The 20,469-nt window shown below is 41.0% G+C and overlaps 1 protein-coding gene across 2 annotated transcripts in view; it reads right to left on the reverse strand.

The window, feature by feature from the left end:
• Nucleotides 1-19,787, reverse strand: part of casq1b (calsequestrin 1b) — a 22,588-nt gene extending 2,801 nt beyond the window's left edge. Inside the window, exons 1-5 of one of the 2 annotated variants that reach the window (XM_087176371.1) lie at nt 19,367-19,787; nt 3,603-3,635; nt 1,448-1,541; nt 283-383; nt 52-163 (exon numbers count right to left, since the gene is read on the reverse strand). In XM_087176371.1, the coding sequence (XP_087032497.1) occupies nt 52-163; nt 283-383; nt 1,448-1,541; nt 3,603-3,635; nt 19,367-19,603 (577 nt within the window). In that variant the 5' untranslated portion in view covers nt 19,604-19,787. The remainder of the gene's footprint in view (nt 1-51; nt 164-282; nt 384-1,447; nt 1,542-3,602; nt 3,636-19,366) is intronic. The other variant, XM_023415384.2, reaches the window with a different exon arrangement.
• Nucleotides 19,788-20,469: the final 682 nt, after the last annotated feature.

The following is a 20,469-nucleotide window of genomic DNA, read 5'->3' on the forward strand; positions in this document are numbered from 1 at the left end:
TGCATACGGTCTGTTTGAAGCTAAGACTTCAGATCAAAATCATCAACCTACGAGGAGATCTCTCGCTCTTGAAATAGCCGACCAGCTTGATGACCTCATCGTTGTTGTGGAAGCCCTTCAGCTCACGCTCGTTGTCGATGATCTCCACTGGTTCTTCGATCACCTGTGTAAATACAATAAATTTATTTGTGTATGCAACAGGTGTGTTCAATATAATTCATATCTCATGTACAGTTAGAAAGTCTGAATTCAACTTGACAACACTGACCACAAAGTACTTACATCATAGAGGAACTCAACCAGGGTATCGGCGGCCAGCTCTCCATCATACTCAATTATCTCATTTTCAGCAAAGATGTAGATGCTCTCGACCTCATCAAGACCTGGCGAGAGAAGAATGTTTTATTGGGGAAGTCCTTAATGTTTACATCGTTTTCTTTTTTAACAGCCACACAGTCTCCCCTATAGCTCCACCCAGGAGCTGATTACTTCATGAGATGCACTTGGCCTGGGAAGGAAGCTTTTAAAAACGCTAGTCCCAGCATCTGAAGAGAGGCTTTCGGCATGCTTTCTGCTGCCTCTCAGCCTTGGATGTTAATTTAGTGTCGTGATCCTTTTGCGCATTTATGTTCATTAACCATTTCAACCACATCATTTTAGAGGTGTCTTATGAGTTTATTGGGTCACTAGTAGAGTGTTGCGCGCCCCTTAGGGCTACTTAAGTGTGGGGCGTAATATCATTATATATACATATGTATATTGTATATATGGTATTATTATGTCAGTGCAGAACATTATGTCCTGTGCATTTTACACCTAACATAGAATTTGTATTGCCAGGAAGTGCTGACATGCTTGTGCACATCTGAACACTGTCTCGTAGCCCACTCTCCCTGTAACACTCGATACAAAGAAGCTGTGGTATCTTTGGTGAACACTTGAGGGCAGAGTAGTTTCAGATATTGTTCATACTAGGCCTCACACACCAACCTTATGTCTGTTTCAATCCCATATTTGGAATGATATTTCACTTTTACATATGTTATTAACTAATATATCTTATAGTAATTGTTGAATTTTTAGTCTGCCCATCTTTTCTTTTCTCAAATATACATTCATCCATTCATTAGTGACCACAGAGTAACATTGAGCGTATTGTATCATAACATCCCCATGAATCTTGTTCTCCATGCTGACTATGTGACTGGGGAGAGTTTTTTTTTTTATGTTCATAACTGGAAGAAAGCAGCATTTGTAAAATTTGTAAAAGATAATTAACAAGTTGTGAGATGTGTATAATTTAATCAGCATCATTCAGTGAAAAACCCAGGAGAAATTTGATGGAAATAGAGGATTTACACTGAGCCAAAGATTTTTTTTTTTCTGCTTCTATCATTGACAAATAGGCTGTGTTTTCACCAGCAAGGTCAGTGGCTGGCAGGCTTACCCAACTTCTTGGCAACAGCAGTGTCCTTCTTTTCATCCACCAGGCCGAATCCAATGTCCTCGTCATCAAGATCGTCCAGGACTTGGGCTGCAAGCTGGACAGAGAAGCATGAAGAGAGAGGGGTAGGGGGAGTTGGGACGAGAGGGGGAGTGAAGGAGATAAAGAGTAAGTTGTATTTAGTATCACATGAGTGCTGATTCTGTGTGACTGATCTTAGCAACTCACTCATCTGTCCATGATAGACATTTCCTAATCTCAGAACTCCATTAAAAACATACTTTCAGTTTCATTTACACAAGTAAACCCTTGGCATTTCATCTCGATTTCAAGGCCTTAAAAGCAAAAGCTTTGAATTGCTGCCTTGCACTTTCTAAATCGGAGTGAAACCGAAGCCAACAATTGACAGCCCCTGTAGCCGGCATGAGAGGAGCATGGACAGCAGGGTCTCCAGAAGAACAAGAGGGGCAGAACTTGAACCAACTATGTTTGGGGGAAGAGACGCTGCAACAGGTGCGGTGGAAAAGAGAGGAGCTCACACTTTGTGAACGTAAAGCCGCTGCATACATGCGCATATATAATTCTACATACTGTAAATATACAGACTTAAGCATACATCGGTGTTATTACCTCCCTTTCTCTCTACACACATTGATAAATTGTATTTCTCAGAGTTTCTATACTGCCATTTTCCAGTTTGTGTTCTAACCTCTTCTCCATTTCATTACTTTGTCACTCACTCGCAGAGTATGAAAGGGTGATTCAAATGAATCAAAAGCCTTATGAAGCATCTTGCAATGCAGCATTGCAAAGTGGACAACATTCATAAGCAGCCAAATGCCCCAAAGCGGCAGCACAAATAGCTTGTATAGTATGTGTAGTATGGTATACTATGTGCTATGTTGCTCTTCACAGGCAGTCTTTAATGCCATCCATTCTTTTGGTCTAGGCTACAGAGTCCATACACATTACCTCATCATCAGACCCAGGGCCAATTTTTCTCTAATCTGGTTAGGAACATTGGCCTGTTTGCATTGAAACGCTACAGGTAGATAATCACCATGTACCAGCTAATGGGAAAGGTTCCATTCAGAGTAATTCAAGTTCTCCCAGATCGGGAAAAAATTCTTTAACTTTTTGCTGCAAGGTTTTGTCGAGCCATGCAGATAGTTTCAGTTTTACCTACAGAGATTTTAGTTAGCTGAGAGGATCAATGTCATTCTCCAGTTCAAATGTTGAATATGATGTTATGCTGTAGCTGGTTAGCTTAGCTCCTGAAGTCCTGCTGTCAGCTTGAAGTTAGCAAGGGGTCATTTTACAATTTGGTCATCTATGGATTAAACAAACGAGATGTAATGTGTTAATTAGTTAGCGTTTTACTAGTCTCATTGCAGTCTTTACGCTAACCGTAGCTAACTGTAAAGTGAACTGGTTGCTGCCTGTAGCTTCACAATGAAAGAGCAAATACAAAAGTAGTATCAATCTTCTCATCCATTTCTTTGCAGGCGGTGCATTTCCCAAAATGTCAAACTCTTCCTACGAAATAATAGTTTCTGTTCCACACCAAATATGGGTAATAATGGAGGTTAATTTCATTTGTGCTGCTGGAAGCATTCTTTTTTTTTCTCATTGGGAGAATATTTATTCATTGGGACTATTTATCAAGTGGAACTTAATTCCAATAAAATTGTAAAGAGTTGGTTTTGAGTTTTTCAGGTGTAATCTTCCAATGCCTTTCAAACTGTGTCACCAAACCAAGAACCACTAGTAATTAAGAACATATGATTTTCTACAATTTGGGTGAAGTGACCTTTTATGATTATTGATGGTTGTATAAATGAATGGATGAATGGGTGGGAGGATGGATGGATGGGCATGTTAAAGTTTGTTTAATAGATTAGATGGAAGCTTTTCACCCTTACTTTTCTTTTTCACAAATATGAAGTCAAACTTCAGCCCAAGCTGCTGCTGCTGCTGCTGGACTTTGAAAGCAGTTCAGTCTTCACTGGTCCGTGATATCTGGTTGTTGGTTCATGTAATTTTGTCTTGTTTTAAACTAAACTGCAGTCCAGGAGTGGAAGGGAACAATCAGCAGCGTCAGATGAATCTGTGGTTCGCAGCCCAGCTTTACAGACACAAAAGGCAGACCTTAACATACCTGAAAGGTATTTGCTGCTGGACTTGTCATCAACTGCAAGAAGAGGTAACGCTTTAGGGTAAAGCACAATAGTCACAGCCTCCAGGTTTACAGCATATCGGAGTGGCCTTCATAGGAGACAAAATAGGTCCGAACTACTCACACAGGATTATTATTACCTGAGGACCTTGTGTCTATAATACAATAAATAAAAATCCCATCAAAAATAAATCCATATTTTAACAAGCACAAATGTCATCAGACAAAACTTAAGATGACCTCACACCTTAACAATTTGGGTCTTTTTCATTACTTTTCTACATCAATTTCCATCCTCCCAGCTCCATCACATCCAAAGATGTGTAGTCAATTTCAATTAAACAGACTTTTGTTTTTGCCTTAGTATCAGAGGTCAGTTCATACATCACATGAGGTCCTGAGGTAATGCTAGCTTAGTGTGAATAGGGCTTAACACAAGAAATCAAACAATTGTTGAGTAATCTGAGTGTAGTGTGATTGAAGATTACAGGACCTTATTGTCCCACATAGTGGGATATCTGCACACCGATGGAGCGATGGTTGAAAAATTTGAAGCAGAAGAGGGCCAGGTTATAGACAAACAACCATTTTAAAACCATATTCTTTAAATATGCAACCAGCGAACTGAGCCATGAAGTTTGCTGAAGCGCAGAGCTTGTTAACACTTGTTTAGCCTCTGTTAGTCCAACTAAATCTGGACATAACTTTGCACTATTTGTGTATGTTCTTCTGTGGTTAATTAAATGAACCACATTTAAAGTCAATGTTTTTCTTACAAATATATAAAAATCCCGCTGGACAACTGCAGAAGTGGTTGAAGTGCGTCAGCAAGAGTCAACAACACACAACACCAACAATATTGTGACAGAATTGACTTGCCAGATTTAATTTTCAAGTGTTGAACTCAAAAGCTATTTCCCAAAACTCTATACTATACTAACCCTCCCCCCATAGCACAGGGTATGGCCATATTAGTAACAGTGGGGTATTTATAAGAGAGGTGAAGTTGTAAGTGCTTGCAGTCAGGTGGAAGGCAAAGCAGGGAGTCCTGCAGCTATATAAGGACGTGTAAGAAAGTATGTTGAGGAGCAGAAAAGAAGGCTGAGATCCGTTACATATAGAAATGGGTGTGGAAAGAGGAGTGGACAGACAGGGCTGATGAATGGGAGACACCTGACACGCAAGTTCACACTTACTGACATCCATCATTTCCTTCAATCGCCCTCATCAGTTTTCGTCCTCACTCAAACACACTCGCCTCCTTCCTCTCCATTTCTCTCTATCTATCCGGATTATTTTGTCATAACTTCAGCCTCCCGACACACCGTTCACCCTTCCTCATCTGTCCCCTCTGCTTTCACCCGACCCCGCTCCAGAAGTCTGACAGCGCGGAGCCAAGTGAGAGGTCAGCAGGGCAATCGCTTGGCTCCGTCTCGCAATGCCCAGTCACTGTCAGCTTGTCAGGTGACACAAGATGAGGGCAGAGTGCCATGGTGAGTTGTCAAAAACGTGCTCTGGGTCCCCGCTGCACTTGGCTGTGGCACCAAATGATGAGCTAGGAGAGGCTGGTGGGGTTCGCAGTGCAGCAGAGAGGTCAAATTTCTTGTAATGTTAGCCGCCCAAATGCTCAGTCTACACTGCTCTGTGCAGGCTAGCCCATGTATCGGTTGCTTTGATTTAACGGAACTTGACTGACAGGTTATGTTGCTACTGAGTGGGACACTTTTGTTTAAAATGTTTTAAAACCACCAGTCTTGTCTCTGATCTGATTTGTTCTCACCTTCCTCATCTATTTCTGGAGTATCAAACACTCAACCCCTGTTGGCTTGAGCGGTAATTCATGCTCCTGGACATTAACTGTAGTCAGCTTGAATTGTCACAAAAAAATACTTAACATTTACATTCATTCGTTTGCCAGATGCTTTAGTCTTAATTGTCGTACAAATGAGGTACAATCCAAGCCAGAGTTTATCAAGGAGAAGCCTTTGGAAAGTGCCGAATTCCATCTGACACAAGTGCAAAATGTTTCAAAGGACTCCATCCGTGACTCATTTTCATGACAACAAACGTTTGCATAAACTTTTGTTTCACTGCCGAAATATAATCCACCTCTCCTCTGTCCATTTTTAACCTCAGAATCCCACAATTTTGCAAAAATTATAGTATAGCTACATGATATTGCACAAGATGACAGTATTGTATTTGATTGAGTTGTTGAACAATGATTCCCTCCACCAGGGGCCATGATTTCAGTACTTTAGAAGTCACTCTCATGACCTGTCACATGGAATTATTTCAAGACATTTCCATTCTCCTCACATATAATTGCCTCTTTCTGCCGCGCAGTTCAGATATGAAAAAACCTCTTCAAGCAAAGACACAAATGATAAAGCCGGACTGTAATCACAGTCATTTGCATGCCAGCCATCCATTACATGCATCGCCGCTACCCAGCCGGCTACAATCCATCCTCTATATGTCATTATACCTGCTCATTTCTCTTCATTATCAGCTACAGACGAAGCTTAGTGTGCTTGGAAAACAGAGTACACTACATATTGAGCATTGAGACTACCTCTTCATTTCATGACTTGACGTTGGATTTCTACACTCATTAGTAAGCTCACGGTAAACTCTACACACACACACACACACACACACACACACACACACAACTAATGAGAGGAAATAGCTTCCATCACTGCTGTTCGGCCGATTGCTGACAGAGATGGATGCAAATCCAAGTTATTGTTTCTCCTTTAAACAAAGATCAACCATGGATTTAAGTCTGATTCGGACCAAATAGGCTGAGCTGAGTTCGGAAGAGCAAACACAGCTTGAGAAGATTTCCTGGCAATCGAGGAAAACATGCTCAGAAACCTACATTAAATACATTTACACCTTGGTATACACAGAAAACTAGTGCAAATCTGATAGAATTTGGGGTTTTCCTCTAAACCATATTCCACATGGGATACACCCGATCTTTATTTATTTCTCTATCCACCCAACACTGTCCAGAGCCACTCTGAGGGATCTGAACTGGGCTGAATACACCGTTAATCTAAAAGAACCTGCCATGCTGTTCCCTTCTCTGTCATTGTGTGATTGTGTAGGCCTTGTGTATTTCTCTAGTAAAAGGCTGAGCCACTGATGAGTCACACATTTGTACATGTCCACCACCTTATGATGTGAGTCACTCAGTGAGAACACGTAGGACACAAACACACACTGTGGTAGCTCATGTGCCACACCAGCTGCAGAGAAGCAGCTTGTTGAACAGTCTGCTTTGTTTTCATTACTTACTTTTGTATGCACAGTGCGCATATGTGTCCACTAGCTGTGGCAACAGTTGAGAGCTTTTACTTAATGTATGTCTTAAATGCAGGTAAACCGATTACCATGCATTTTGTAAGTGTTAACCCACTGGTTGCATGTAATGTACTGTACTTGTTCATCATATTCATCATAATCATATTGCTTGACCCGCCAGGCCCCAAAATGGTTGCATGTGAAAGACATTGTCCAATAGTAATCCAAAAATCTAAAATGTGACAATGCAACAAAATTAAATTGTTTTTGTAAAAACAAACAAACAAGCAATCAGCTTTCACATAAGAAAAGCAGAAAAAGTCAAAACCCTGCAGTATGCAGCAACAGTAAAGGTGTGTGTGATTTGTAGCAAATGGGCTGCAAAATGCAATACACATACTAGTGAGTAATACCCAACAAAAAACGCTGCAAAAATCACACTCTCTTCTTTCTCAGCTTTTTTCCTAACATTTGAAAAATTGCTGAATGTGTAAAATAAGGGAACATTAAAAGGTTTTCAAAGCATTTTCCATCTTCCTGTGTAAGCGAGAGTCCTGGGATCTGTGCAAAATTAGATGTTCAGCCAGCTTTTCCCCTTTAGCCAGATAGTAAATTAGTAATGGCTGCTGTAACACATCAGGACTCTCTACACCAGGCTGTTACATAACACTGCGCCGGGGTGGTCATGAAAGATTCATAATCAACAGCATCTAAAACAGACTCTGACTTGCCACCAGCTAGTGTAACTACTGTTCTGAAGGAGATGATCCAGGATTTCGCACAGAAGACTTTCTAAGCTAATTCAAATGCCCCTTTTAGAAATTAAAAATCTAAGAGATCTCATCCTCTGTTTCTTTTAACTTGAGAGTTTACTAGAGTTTACTATTTTCTTTTTCTTAGCAAAAACATGGTCTCATGGGAGATGTGATGAAATTCATGGCAAGCTTTTAGAAATCTCACAGGCACACAAGCTGATTCACTACAACAACTTGTGAGGGCAGAAGTGTCTGGGACCATCTGTGAATGACTCACTGTGACAGCAATAAGCCATATTAGAAACATGTCACATAACACTCTCAGCTAATAAACTCAGAGTCCCTCCTGCATTTGTCGAGCTTGTTTTGGTGAGTTTTATTAAAGCCTGCAGGTCCTCAAAGCAACAAACGTTTTAAAGGACAAGCAGATGATGTTATGTAGATTTGATGGGAGCTTTACAAGCATCTGATCTCACAGAATAATTTGTATTTTCAGTGTGATTCTGCAGGTATTAATCAAAAAATTATACTTACGTCTTTAAGATTAACAGTATTTCCTTCCATTTACATGTAAAGTATGATTACTAACATTAACAACGACATTTAAGCGTCCCAATAAACCCCATCAGTTAGCAAGCATGCACAATCGCACTGAAACACATACATTTCACAAACAACATTTTGAGAAAAGCTGAGAAAAGCATATTTGTAAATGATAAATTCAACAATGACGAAACAATTTACAGCTGTTTGAGTTTCGGGGTCCTCGTATTGTAGGCGACATGCTTGCTCACTGTCTCACTATCATGACTTATGGGGACACTTGATTAGAACAAAGCTTCTTGGTAACACTGGGGCTTTTCCCACTATGACGAATGTGCTGTGTGAAAAAAGAGCTATAGAAAGGAGCAATCATTAATTAATCATCAAGTATACTTGTGCTTATGTAAGACATTATAATGCAATACGTGTGTGGAAATGGTCTGTCATTGTCAATATTTCCTGAAGTGATTTTACATGTATAAAAAATTCAGCTAGCTGTACTGTTTCTTACTCCTTCTTTTAGCCATGCTAGCAGCAAAGCTCTAGGGCTGCTAGGACTCCAGATGTTGATTAGACTTAGTTATGAGAGGATTAAAGTACAGTTCACCAACAGCACATCTACATATTTACAAGTTGAAAACCGATAAATTCAAAAAATTACTATGGCTCTGAGATGAAATGAACACGGTATTCTTGCACTTGCATGGCGACTACCGTGCATTACTATACATAACAATGTGAATGGGGAAATAAAAAGTAGCAGATACAGTATGTTCAGTTACACACAGTGATGTAAAGCACTTATGCCCTGTACTCTCAGTCCTATCTTTATTCAGGTCCATCACTTTGTGGAATGGAGATGTAAGTCAGGGTTTCAACGTCACAAAATCGTTTAAATTTTTCATGGTGTACCTTGGTCCCCTGCATTTCCTTGACATTTTTCTCTCATGAATAAGTCATATAAAGACATTCCCTGATACAGATAACGGATGGGGGGAGGGGGGGGGCAGTATGTTATGTTGAGGGAGAAAGTGTACAAAGCAGGGTCACTTATAAATTATTATATGAAAGCACAGAATACACAAGCTAAAAACACTCCGTATCACCTAATGCGAACCTGCTGATTGAATATCTTATTCACAATAACTTCCAGTAATAATCCCCCCCACACACACACACACATTTACAGCCATCTAATAAAATTTTTACACTTGCTAAATTTACATCAGAAAGTCGAGATCAGTGCGTTCTCAAACCATTTCCAGCACAGCTGTTTCATTCACTCAGAAGGGAAGTACATTCATTTAAGCACAGTAAAAAATAAAAACTCAATTCTAGACTAAAGTACTGAGGACGGGATGGATTGATGAGACATGAACATAGTTTTCACAGTTTTTCAGACATATTCAACTAAAACTTTCATTTGCTCTTTTAACAAAAATACACCAACTCCTAACTCCTATTGCTGAAGACGGTCATTCAGCATTGGGGTGGGAAATGTGGAGGTAAGGGGAAGGGGTGGTGGGGCTGTTGGGGGTAAATTTAGCATGACAGAAACAGCATGCAGTCTCTCCGCCATGCACCACGGGAGCTATTTTGGCCGGTTGTTGGGAGATGCTGACAGGACCCTCACTGAGCTGCAAAGTCTATGGACATACAAGACCCCGCCCTCAGCTGATATTGAGGAAATGTGGCCAATCTGTAATAGCAGAGACTCTCTTTGCGGAAATTTTAATTTAAGTTACATATTGCGTTTACTGTTATGTTATCATTTATTTTCCTATGTCATGTGAGTACACATTCTTTATTCACGTACTTAAAGGGGCACGCAAAATTAAAAGTGTTATGATGTCATCTGGGTCATGTCATCTTCAACAACAGAAAACCTGCTTTATAAACTGGATGTGCAGTTTAGAATACATACGCATTTACTTAATTGTAGTGTCCAGTAGCTTGTAGCTTGTAGCATTGTGTCTAAGCCCTTATTGCTTCAACTTTGAAGCACTCTTTTGAGTCCTCCAACTAAATTGAAGTGCAATACCAAATCACTAAAATGACACTTTAATACTATGTATTATTTTATTTTTACTCGACTTTTCTTTCCCTCTTACTTTCATGTTAAATTTAGTTCGTAATTTGGTTTGGTTGTTTTGATTTCAATTAATTTAGTCTAATTTAGGTTCTATTTTTCATGGCTATATTGTTTTGTACTTAACACTTTTATCTTATATTATGTGTCAGCCCTGTGATGGACTGGCGACCTGTCCAAGGTTTACCCCGCCTGGGACTGGCTCCAACCCACCACAATCCTAACAGATAAGAATACTTAATGGATGGATAGATATATGCTTTACGTATATTACTATATCTCTTTTCTGGGGTTTTACCTGGTTTCATCTAGGTTTTTATATGAATTTGCTTTTGAGTTGATTTTCAGACTTAGGATTGCATTTTGGCAGTAACAGCATTAGGTTACATTTAAACCACAGATGTACATAGACCACTGTAGAGCAGAATTTCATTCTGGAAAACAGAGTTAGTTGATTTGAGCCACTCCCCTCTATTGTAGCCACATTTCAGATCTAATGCCGTCAACAGCTGCTTGATGGAGCACTAGCAATGATGAAGCCATTAGTTGTTTTGCCAAACTAGATTGCAGTTGTGTAAATGCACTCTGTGGAGGCTGATTATGAAAATTCAAAACCCTATTCATCTGCAGAGAGGGACTTGCTTCCTTTGTGATTATACTATTTTACTATAATAAAATACATTTTTACAAAATCAAACAAAATATCTCAATTCATGTGCTCCAGAAAGTATGAGATTATTCCATCGCTGGCAGAGTTTTGGTACAATAAATCTACCTGAGAGCAGCAGTTCATCATAGTCACTCTGTACAAAACACCTCTCCTGAATTGGCAAAAACACACAATATCCAAGTATCATATTATACTGTATATCCTCAGGTCATATACATTACTCAACACACAAATGCACAGTCATACCTGTGATTAATGAGATAGATTTCTTGCTTTGAAAGGCAGAGAAAGGATGTAGAAAATTTTGTTTGGGATAATTTAGCACTATCAAATTAAGCATTTAACACCGGTGATCCATATTGTGACAGCGCATCAGGCAGCAAAATATATGGTTTCAACAACAGCTGAGACCCTTGAAACCAATAGGCAAAAGCTTCTATTATTAATCTTCTACAAACAACAGGTGAGGAAATCTGTCCGGCAAACAAACATCGTTACCCATCAACACCAATGAAATGTCATCACAGAATGACACCAAGGACACTTGATCTAAACATAACTCCTGTCACATTTAATGACATCATGTCTGACAAATGACGTCTTAATTTAGTTTCACTCTCACAACATTAATTGGGAGATCGAGGAAGAAAGGTAAGAGGAGATCTATCAAGCCATCATGTGGCTCCCACACAACTTGACAGCAGTGTCACTCAATGGAGGGAAATGTTAATTATCGACAGCTGTGCTATTTAATTGTGGAAAAGTGAAACTGGTCTTCTGAAAAATAATTAAAATTTCTCTCTTTTTCATATAATTTCTTTGTAAATTTGTGCGCAAAGATTTGCCCTCATTTAGCTTGCTAAAAATGCTATTTAAGACCATTATCAATAGATTAACTATCTAACATGATGCTCAGGAGGAAGAGGAGCTCTTCACAGTACTAGACAGACTCACAGTATATCCCATAAGGAAACGAAGTGGCTGGAAGTTGAAGTACCTAATCCGCAGTTGATGAGGTAAAGGGGCCGTGGGGACTCGGCCTTTTGGCCCTGCCTGATCCAAGATAACTTGAGGTAATGAGATCTGATCCTACTTATACATTCTGGATGAGGGGTGTCAATGTCTGTTGCTTAAAATCAGAGTCAGTTATAGTTCTCTGGCTGCCCGTCAGATTCACAGGTCATTGTATAGGATGGACAAAATGCTGTCAGCAGCTGACGTTTCAGTGTTTCCAGCTGACTCATTTATAAATGGTCATCTTATAAAAAACAGTCTTAAGTAGGCCTACACACTTTATGGCTGTGTGTGTGCGTGCGTGTGTGTGTGTGTGTGTGTGTGTGTGTGTGTGTGTATATAAATATATATATATATATATATATATATATATATATACTGTATATCCCATATTTACATTTATGAATGTGATTGCTTTTGTGAAGAAAAATATGATAGGACTACAGGATTTTGCAAATCACAATATATGCTGTAGAGACAGTTTAGAAGAAAGTTTAATTATGAAAAAATGTTTAAACAAAATCCAACAAAATCAAAATTTGTGAGCATAAGTTGTTATGATGCATAAATAGGCTGTAAGACTTTTTATTTATCTATACCTAAAGTTTAAAAAAAAAACTTTATATACATTTATATCTATAAATTCAATGTTTTGGTTTTATTTTTAGCAGAGGAAGATCAAGACAAAGCAGTGAGAAATTGAGTTGCTTCAGCAGCCTTGGCTATTTTAGGCTATAACCCGAAATAGCTCGTATAATATTACCTCCGTCTTTCTCTCCCTCTTCATCAATACCATTCACAGCCATTAAAAATGTAAGCATGAAAATTTATTGCGCCGGTGACAGGAGGAGGTCTCCAACAGTCCGTTTGGATAATGGTTACCACGGCGACAATCTGACCTTTCCCCAGATCTCTCAGTAGATGGATGGAGATTAGACATGACGACAAGAAGCTTCACTGCACATCGTGAGACGGTTTGTTGACTCGCCTTGTCTGCACCAATGTCACCTTTCTCACTTATTAACATCATTTTATGTGACCTGTTACTGTTCCAGTCACTGTGCTCTTCTGTAAGTCTCTGCTAAATATATATATTAAAAGAATGAGTTGCATTTTAATAAGACCAAGTGTTAACAGCCACACTAGCACCTCTGTGAGGCCATGCAAATGCACAGCACCGCTTTGGGCTAAATGCTAATGCCAGCATGCAGACATTCTCACACCAATGACGCTAACATGCTGATGTGGAGCAGAACATTTTTGCCATGGTAGTTATCCCTGTAACCTTCTGTAACACTTGCTGATTAGCAGTAAACGCAAAGTAAAGCTGAGGCCAACGCAAATCGTCATTAGTTTAACCAAAGTATTTGTCCAATTATGATATGAAGGTAAAATTTGGATTTGTTGGGGGCTTTAGAAGTTAATTTACCAAGGTGATTACTATTCATCCTGCATGAGGGATACGTGATAACTAAGATATGTCAAGATATTTCAGTGAAAAACAATAATGTCACCCTCATGGTCGCTGTAGAGGAAAAGTCAGGAGGACCTCTGGTGACCATGACTGTCTATACAAAGTCTCAACTCAAAAACTCAAAACTTTATTGATCCGTTAGAAACTTCATTTGTGTGAAAGCATCAGTGCATACACCCTGCAGTGTTGATAAATGGGTTTTGCTATTTAAAGCCTGTCAGAAGTAATCTTGAAAATTACAGCATGTGATGATTATGCCTTTGCCATGTTATGTCACCTGTGGTGCTTTAGATTTTTTCTTGCTGCATTTCTTGCATGTATATCATGCCTATCTTTGCTTTTTATTTTATTTTTATCTTACTTTTCTTTAACTTTATAATCAATGTGTTTGGGGACTACATTTTAAGACAAACCATTTGGCACATTTACATCACAATAACACCATAAGAAATAAGGTAAAATAACAGTAAGAGCTGTAACTCTTTCCTCTCTGGGCGTCGCAGATAGATATTAAAGAAGGGGCGAATAACGTGTGATTACTGCTATCTGTTTATCCGGTTTACTTGATGGTAAACAGGGCGCCATAGCAACAATGTGTGTGTGTGTGTGTGTGTGTGTGTGTGCATAAGGGGGGGAGAAAGGCAGTGTGTTGATAAAGAGTGCGGTGAGTATAAGAACACTGCAATCTGAGCTGTGCAGTGATTGATGAGTGGGTCTAAGAGCATTTACAGTATGCCAAAGGTCAGAGTTCAAACAGTAAGAGAGAAAAGGGGGGGTGGGGTGCAGACAAGCAAGAAACAGGTTAATCAGCACCATCAGTCTCAAAATTTTCATATTTCAAATGTAATAATTGTAATGTGTTTATCCATTCATTTAGGTACAGCCTTGGGGACATGGGTGTTCATTTTGCATCTTGCCTGTTTGTCTTTTATCATGTCTTTGGAGGACTTCTGCTCCATCATGCTTCGTCTGAGTCATAACGATGACAGATATTTCTGGCTAAACTGCTGCAGGTGAGTTAGGCTGCATTTATTTAATCTTATGAACAACTCATCAGGACTGTCAAATCTATCTCCGGTGCCCCCCCCCCCCTGGATTTGCTTCCAGTTCATTAAACAGATTGCTGTTGTCACACTGCACGGACTGAACATTAGACACCTGTGATTACACTCTCAGATATTAAATGGAACAGAATAATTGTTGCACGGTGAGGGCAATGTTGAAGACTGTTGCTAAGCCAAGCGTGGAAACCTTCATGAAATTATCCCTTTGTCCCCTTCACAAAAACGTCATGCTTTCTGTTCTGCAACCTCGAACAAGCTGGCCTCTTGTAACCAGCGTACAGACTAGTGTCATGGTCCCTACCCTGGTCCGGTCAACGCTGCCCAGTCTGCCCCTCTATCTTTGCAAACTACAGTATCACTCTCTCAGGCCCCTGTATTTATATGGAAGTCTTCTCAACTGGTATTCCTCAGCTGTCCACCAGATGTCCTCAGGCTTTCGCTCCTGTCCCAGTCACCTGACCTTCCCCGCCCCCTCACACACCTGGTCCCAGCTTCCCCTAATTCACCAGCTTCCTGTCTGATCATATTATGTCATGTTGTCCTTCGTGGTACATGTCCCTGTTCCTGCCTGCCTGCCTGCATTTGGATCTGTTGTGACAGGTTAGAGTTTTATATATGTGAAACTTTCTTGACAGAGTTACTCTGTATGTACGAATTATCCAGTTGAATTAAAATAAACTTAATTTGATGAAGCAAATGAAAAAACAAAACAGGTTTAGCTGTGATGACACTATGTGACTTTGCTAAGTTGTTAATAAAGAAAACAATAATTATGGCAACAACCTCTCTTTTATATGAATTAGTCGGCCTTTTTTCACATGCAATTCAGTCAATTGAAACTTCGTCTTAATTCAGGCAGAGCTCGTTAGCTGATCAGCATCAGCTGTTTCATTCATGCTTCACGATCACTGGCTCATTCATCAGCTGACAAGTAACGTCCACTCATATTCCTTCAGGTGTAAAGAGCAGCCATTATAACCTGACACTTTCTTTACAACCCTGTTTGCAGCTCCCTCAATCACCCTGACCTCCTGCGAACGTGCTACGTGTTCGCTCGTGTAGATTTAATTAAGATTTAAAATTCATGCATATGTTTATTAATGGAGGATTCATTCTGCCAGCAGAACCTTTGCTGCTGCTTGGAGCCTTTTCTTACAAATGTTACTGTATATACATCTGCTGTTTACGATCATTTCCGTCACATAAATGTCTGTCACTGTTTTCGTCTTATACTTGTTAAACCGCACCTATACAAAATCTATACTATTGCAGGTCTACATTTAAACCGACTCTACTGTATTTTAGCCTACATGCAAAGCAGTGCCACGCCTCATTTACATTAAAAACTAGAGGGTTTTGTAACAGTATCTTCTTTCACTGAGTTTTACAAAATAAACCAGCTTATCAACATATAGCTCAAATATACAGCAACACCAGGGGAGTCAACTTGTCACTGACAAGAGGATACACTGGATTATTTTTCACAGACTAAGATGGATCCAGCTGGGGTCAAAGGTGACATGTCGCACTTATTTTAGGAGTGACAGGGCAACTCTTCTCACTGCGCTCTCTTTTTCTCTTCGAGTGGAAAATGCTGAGTTTACATGGGACGTGTGTCATAGTGTGGATAATGTGCACATGTTTGTATATCTAACCGGGGTTTGTTTTCAGGGAATGTACACCAGGCGTCTGAGGCCTTTACGCCAAAGCAAGCTCAACGTGCACGGGATATCTTTTCGTCATGCGGCCTCACTGCGCCTAACATTGGCCGTCGTGGACAACTTGTATGACGAAGCTGGTTATCGACTGGATCAGGGTGAAAGAGGCGCAGTTGTTAAATTGCAAGCAACATGGTCAGAACATGCTTCATCCCTCCACCGAGTTAAGTTTAAATCGGTTCAGTACTTTTTGCCAAATCCTGCTGACAAATGAACAGACATGGGTGAAATCATTTAACAGGTATTAAGCATTTATATGAGCTTTGCGACGGCTACATGCAGCGCACACTGAAGGCACTGCCAGAATTCACACAGTGCTGGCATTAACCAACATGTTAGTGCAGTAATCTTCATGGTTTCAACATCTCAGGAACTTGACAGCAACTCAATTTTGAATGTGTGTAATGGTCTTAAGGAGTTTCATCAGCATTTGCTAAATATAACTCACTCTTTTTCTCTTCATATGCCTGGTGTCAAAGAGGAAGCTGTGGTTTGAAAAATGAGGAAAGATCGTTTATTTCCTTGTGTGTGTGTCAATAATACAGGAGACGGAGAATATTGTGAATCTGTCAGCTGTAGCATGTCATATAAGATATATATATATATACTCAAACTGAAAGAAAGCATTAATTCTGCTCAAATGAATGAATGTTTTCATGAATAACATAAACAGAAAGTGTGTTGTCGCAAAGTAGAGGCATGTGAATGACACATCCTATCCTGTATCTGTCGCCTAAGCTTCCAACAAAGGTAGTTAAGATTTGATTCCCTGAGCTCTGCACTTAATAATTTATACATCCTCATAGGTGGTAATGACCAGCTATTTTGAGCATCCGCTCTGAGCACCTTGAGAGCTCTCCGCTGAACCAGTGGCTGCACGGTCACGAGTCGGTAACAAAGTACCAGTCCAGCAGGGACCTGCTCCAGTAAGCATCTCTTTCTCAAGCCAAGAACCGCAACTTGGCAGCACTGATAGGAAATTGATCAGATCCAATGACTTGTGTGTGTAAATGATGGTTTAGGACTTCAGCCTGCAGCCATAGGGGGATGTAGTAATACAAAACAGAACAGTGTGTGTTGCCTGAGAGAGCTGAGGGGGCAGTAGTTGAGGTGAGATATGGCCCTAAACTCTCTGTCTGACCCAGGAGGGCTTTGAGCCTCTTGCTAAGCATGCAGTACTGTCCTGGGCTATTTACAGAGGTGACTTATGCAGGCTAGTGTAAGGTACACTCTGCCTCTGAAAGAAGACACTGCTGCTCTGACAGGGGGAGGATTGGTGTGGTGAATACACAGGCTGACAGTGGGGCCCAGGTGCAACGACTGTGGGCAGAGTCCTTTAGACTTTTCTTATCCAATAAGAGTTTCCAGAAGATGCGTAGTGTATTTTCTACTGTTGACGGATAAAGCAGCACCACTGATCAAAGAGTAAGTGCCTGGCTCAAAGGCGTCTCAGCAATAGCTGTTGACAGAGGAAAGATTCATTCACTTGTCCCCAGTGTACTTCGCAGACCCAGTGGCCTCTTCTTTATTTACTAGAGCCTCTGGTTAACTGCCAATTAAACTGAGCTGTAAAAATGATGCATCGCATGTGCTGACAAAATCAACACTGCAGCACTTGTGTGTCATGATAGTACATTAACAAACCATTTAAAATGCTCTGTTAAGTCTGTATCGTCAACTACAGCTACAGTATGTTTTATGTGCCATGTTGTTATTTTGCTCATTTTAGTGTTGTAAAAAGATATGATGCATAACGTGTGACAACTGTAGGGTTATAGCTACAGTATGGGCCGTTGTGTTTATTGAGTATGTGTGTGACATAAGCCTTGATTCAATTATATCAATAACGTCATCTCTGTGAAGCTGCATATAAATATGAAATCATATAACTAATGTAAATTAAGTAGGTAACAGAAATGCTGGTTAGCAACAATCACCAAATGTATTGTGTAAAATGTATTATTGTTTTGATTTGACTGCTGTGGGGTGAGGGACTTATATATTAGAAACACTTAAGTAATATAGTCCTAAACGAGTTAGCATGTTCGGTGTAGCTGTATGCAGACACATCATCATTTGACTTGGGTTTGACTTTTTGATCCAGTAATTTCCTGGGAAACCACAAAGATGGCCAATAGTGGACATTAATGATGTGGGAGGCTCTTAACACTACAGTAGCTATATGAACTGGGCTAACTGAAGTAGCTTGGTGGGGTGAAAGGCCTGGGAATGCTTGCCATCCTAAAGATGGGCGGGAGGTGATTTCGTACAGACTCTCCTCACAACCCTGTCTCCTAAAAGAAATGTAATTACTGCCTCGATTATCGCCCAGAGAATCAAATGCTATATTTATCTACTGCACTGGAATCACTTAGAGGTGTTTAGGTTTGAACGGTGGTCGTACAAAACATACGATTTTGACACCAAAGCCCAGAGTAATTTCTAGGAGTCGGGGTTGCTCCTCAGAGGCGTGCATAGTGATGCGTGTGTTTGCGCACACGGATCTTGTGGAAGTAGTTGTGTGATTGTGGGATTGTCTGTTCCAGAAACAGCTAGACACTTAAACACCCTAATAATTTAACCAACCGTGGTCCATTTGTTATTAACAATGCTACATTTTTCATTTCTTTTTCCGGATGCTCAACAGGTTTTGTTGTTTGGGTTCAAAGGGTCAAGACGAAATGGCCCAATCACATCTCTTAACTGACAATCAGACAGCAGGTGTTCACCCATCAGTTTGACATATACTTCCCTCCATCTTGTTCTTCCTGATTCGCCATTCTCCAACCTCCCTCGTTCAGGTCCGCATCTATCCATTCACACTCGGCAGGATGCCGTACCTGAAGGGTCCACAGATGCCTCAACTTGACCTCGCCGGACACACCGCACCTGTTCACCTGTTTGCCTCCCTCCTCCTCATCTGTCAACAACTGTAATCCTTCTCATCTGAAAACCTAAGCGCAAAAGCCACAACTGCATCCGGGAATCCCCAACCGGAGCCAAATTCTCCATGTGAAACCCTTCCCTTCCTTCCCCTCTTCCCACCGTGACCCTTCCCCCACATGGGCAACAGATCCATCCAGTGTCATGCTTTGGCAGAGACCCACCTCCAAAGCCAGCTCCTCTATCTGAAACTGCTTCATGGCACTGCGGTTCCCGTCCACATTTTTGTGGTAGTAGATCACCATCACATCATACTTCTTCATGATGGACTTGTAGTTCTTGGCGCTGAGGGCATGGACGCGGTCTCTTCCGTCATACTCGGGGATCTCCAAGCCCTTCTCCCCCCAGGACAGGGTCCCCAAAGAGAGGAAGACCGCCAAAAACACCCAGCCCCACTTCATGGCTATCGTCACCTGGTGGCTGCAAGAACGCCTCTTCTCAGAGCCTAAACTGTTGACGTGGGTCGGAAGGGGAAAAAAAAATACACTTCAGAGGTTTAACGTTGTCCCTAACGCAAGTTGGTGTCAAACAGGGAGAGTTAGGAACAAAGTCTGCTTCCTGTCCCCACCGGCTAGAGAAGAGCAAGTCCCACAGTGACACCCTCCCTTTAAAAAAGACCTACACGTGGTTTTTGCTGACGCCACTGCCCGCAGAAAGGGGCGGGGACCTTTTCGGGGACACCAATTGGTATGTGAGTAGGCAAGACACTGATCCCACTCGTCCAGAGCAGCGCAAGAGGGGCTGCCAAAAAAGCAGGACAGACACTGAGAGTGATGGGGGTTGGGGGGGGGGGGGGGGGGGGGGCTCCAGAGCGGTGGTCAGAAAAATAGCAGATGGGTGGTAACATGGGAGGAGCCACGCTGAGGTCATACGGCCACCTGTTTGAAGCCGTGGCTATGAAAAGGGACAGTGGTTGTGCTGGGTTGTTTTGGAGAGCTGCAGATGGCAGCTCAGTGTCTTGGAGGAGCGAAGGTATGGATGGATGTACGATGAGAGCTTGAGGAAAGGAGAGCTCCAAGATGCCATTCCCATATTAAGTTTTGCAGAGGAGCCGGACTCTCGCTAAAAATAAGGCCCCTCAGCGAGACAACGCTGTGGACAAGATGGCGTCCACGGAGTCCACGCCGAGGGTCAGAGGGTAGATGTGCTCCGTAAGCGCAGATGGACGGAGAGAGAAATGGAGACACAAAGTCAAGCTCGCATCTGTCTGTCTTTATGACTCGCACCCAGAATAAATCCCAGCATGACGTGAAATAAAAACGACTTT

Source organism: Seriola lalandi, unplaced genomic scaffold (assembly GCF_002814215.2).
Source record: "Seriola lalandi dorsalis isolate HSWRI2012SDOR001 ecotype SW California unplaced genomic scaffold, Sedor1 jcf7180002054549, whole genome shotgun sequence".
Taxonomy (NCBI): domain Eukaryota; kingdom Metazoa; phylum Chordata; class Actinopteri; order Carangiformes; family Carangidae; genus Seriola; species Seriola lalandi.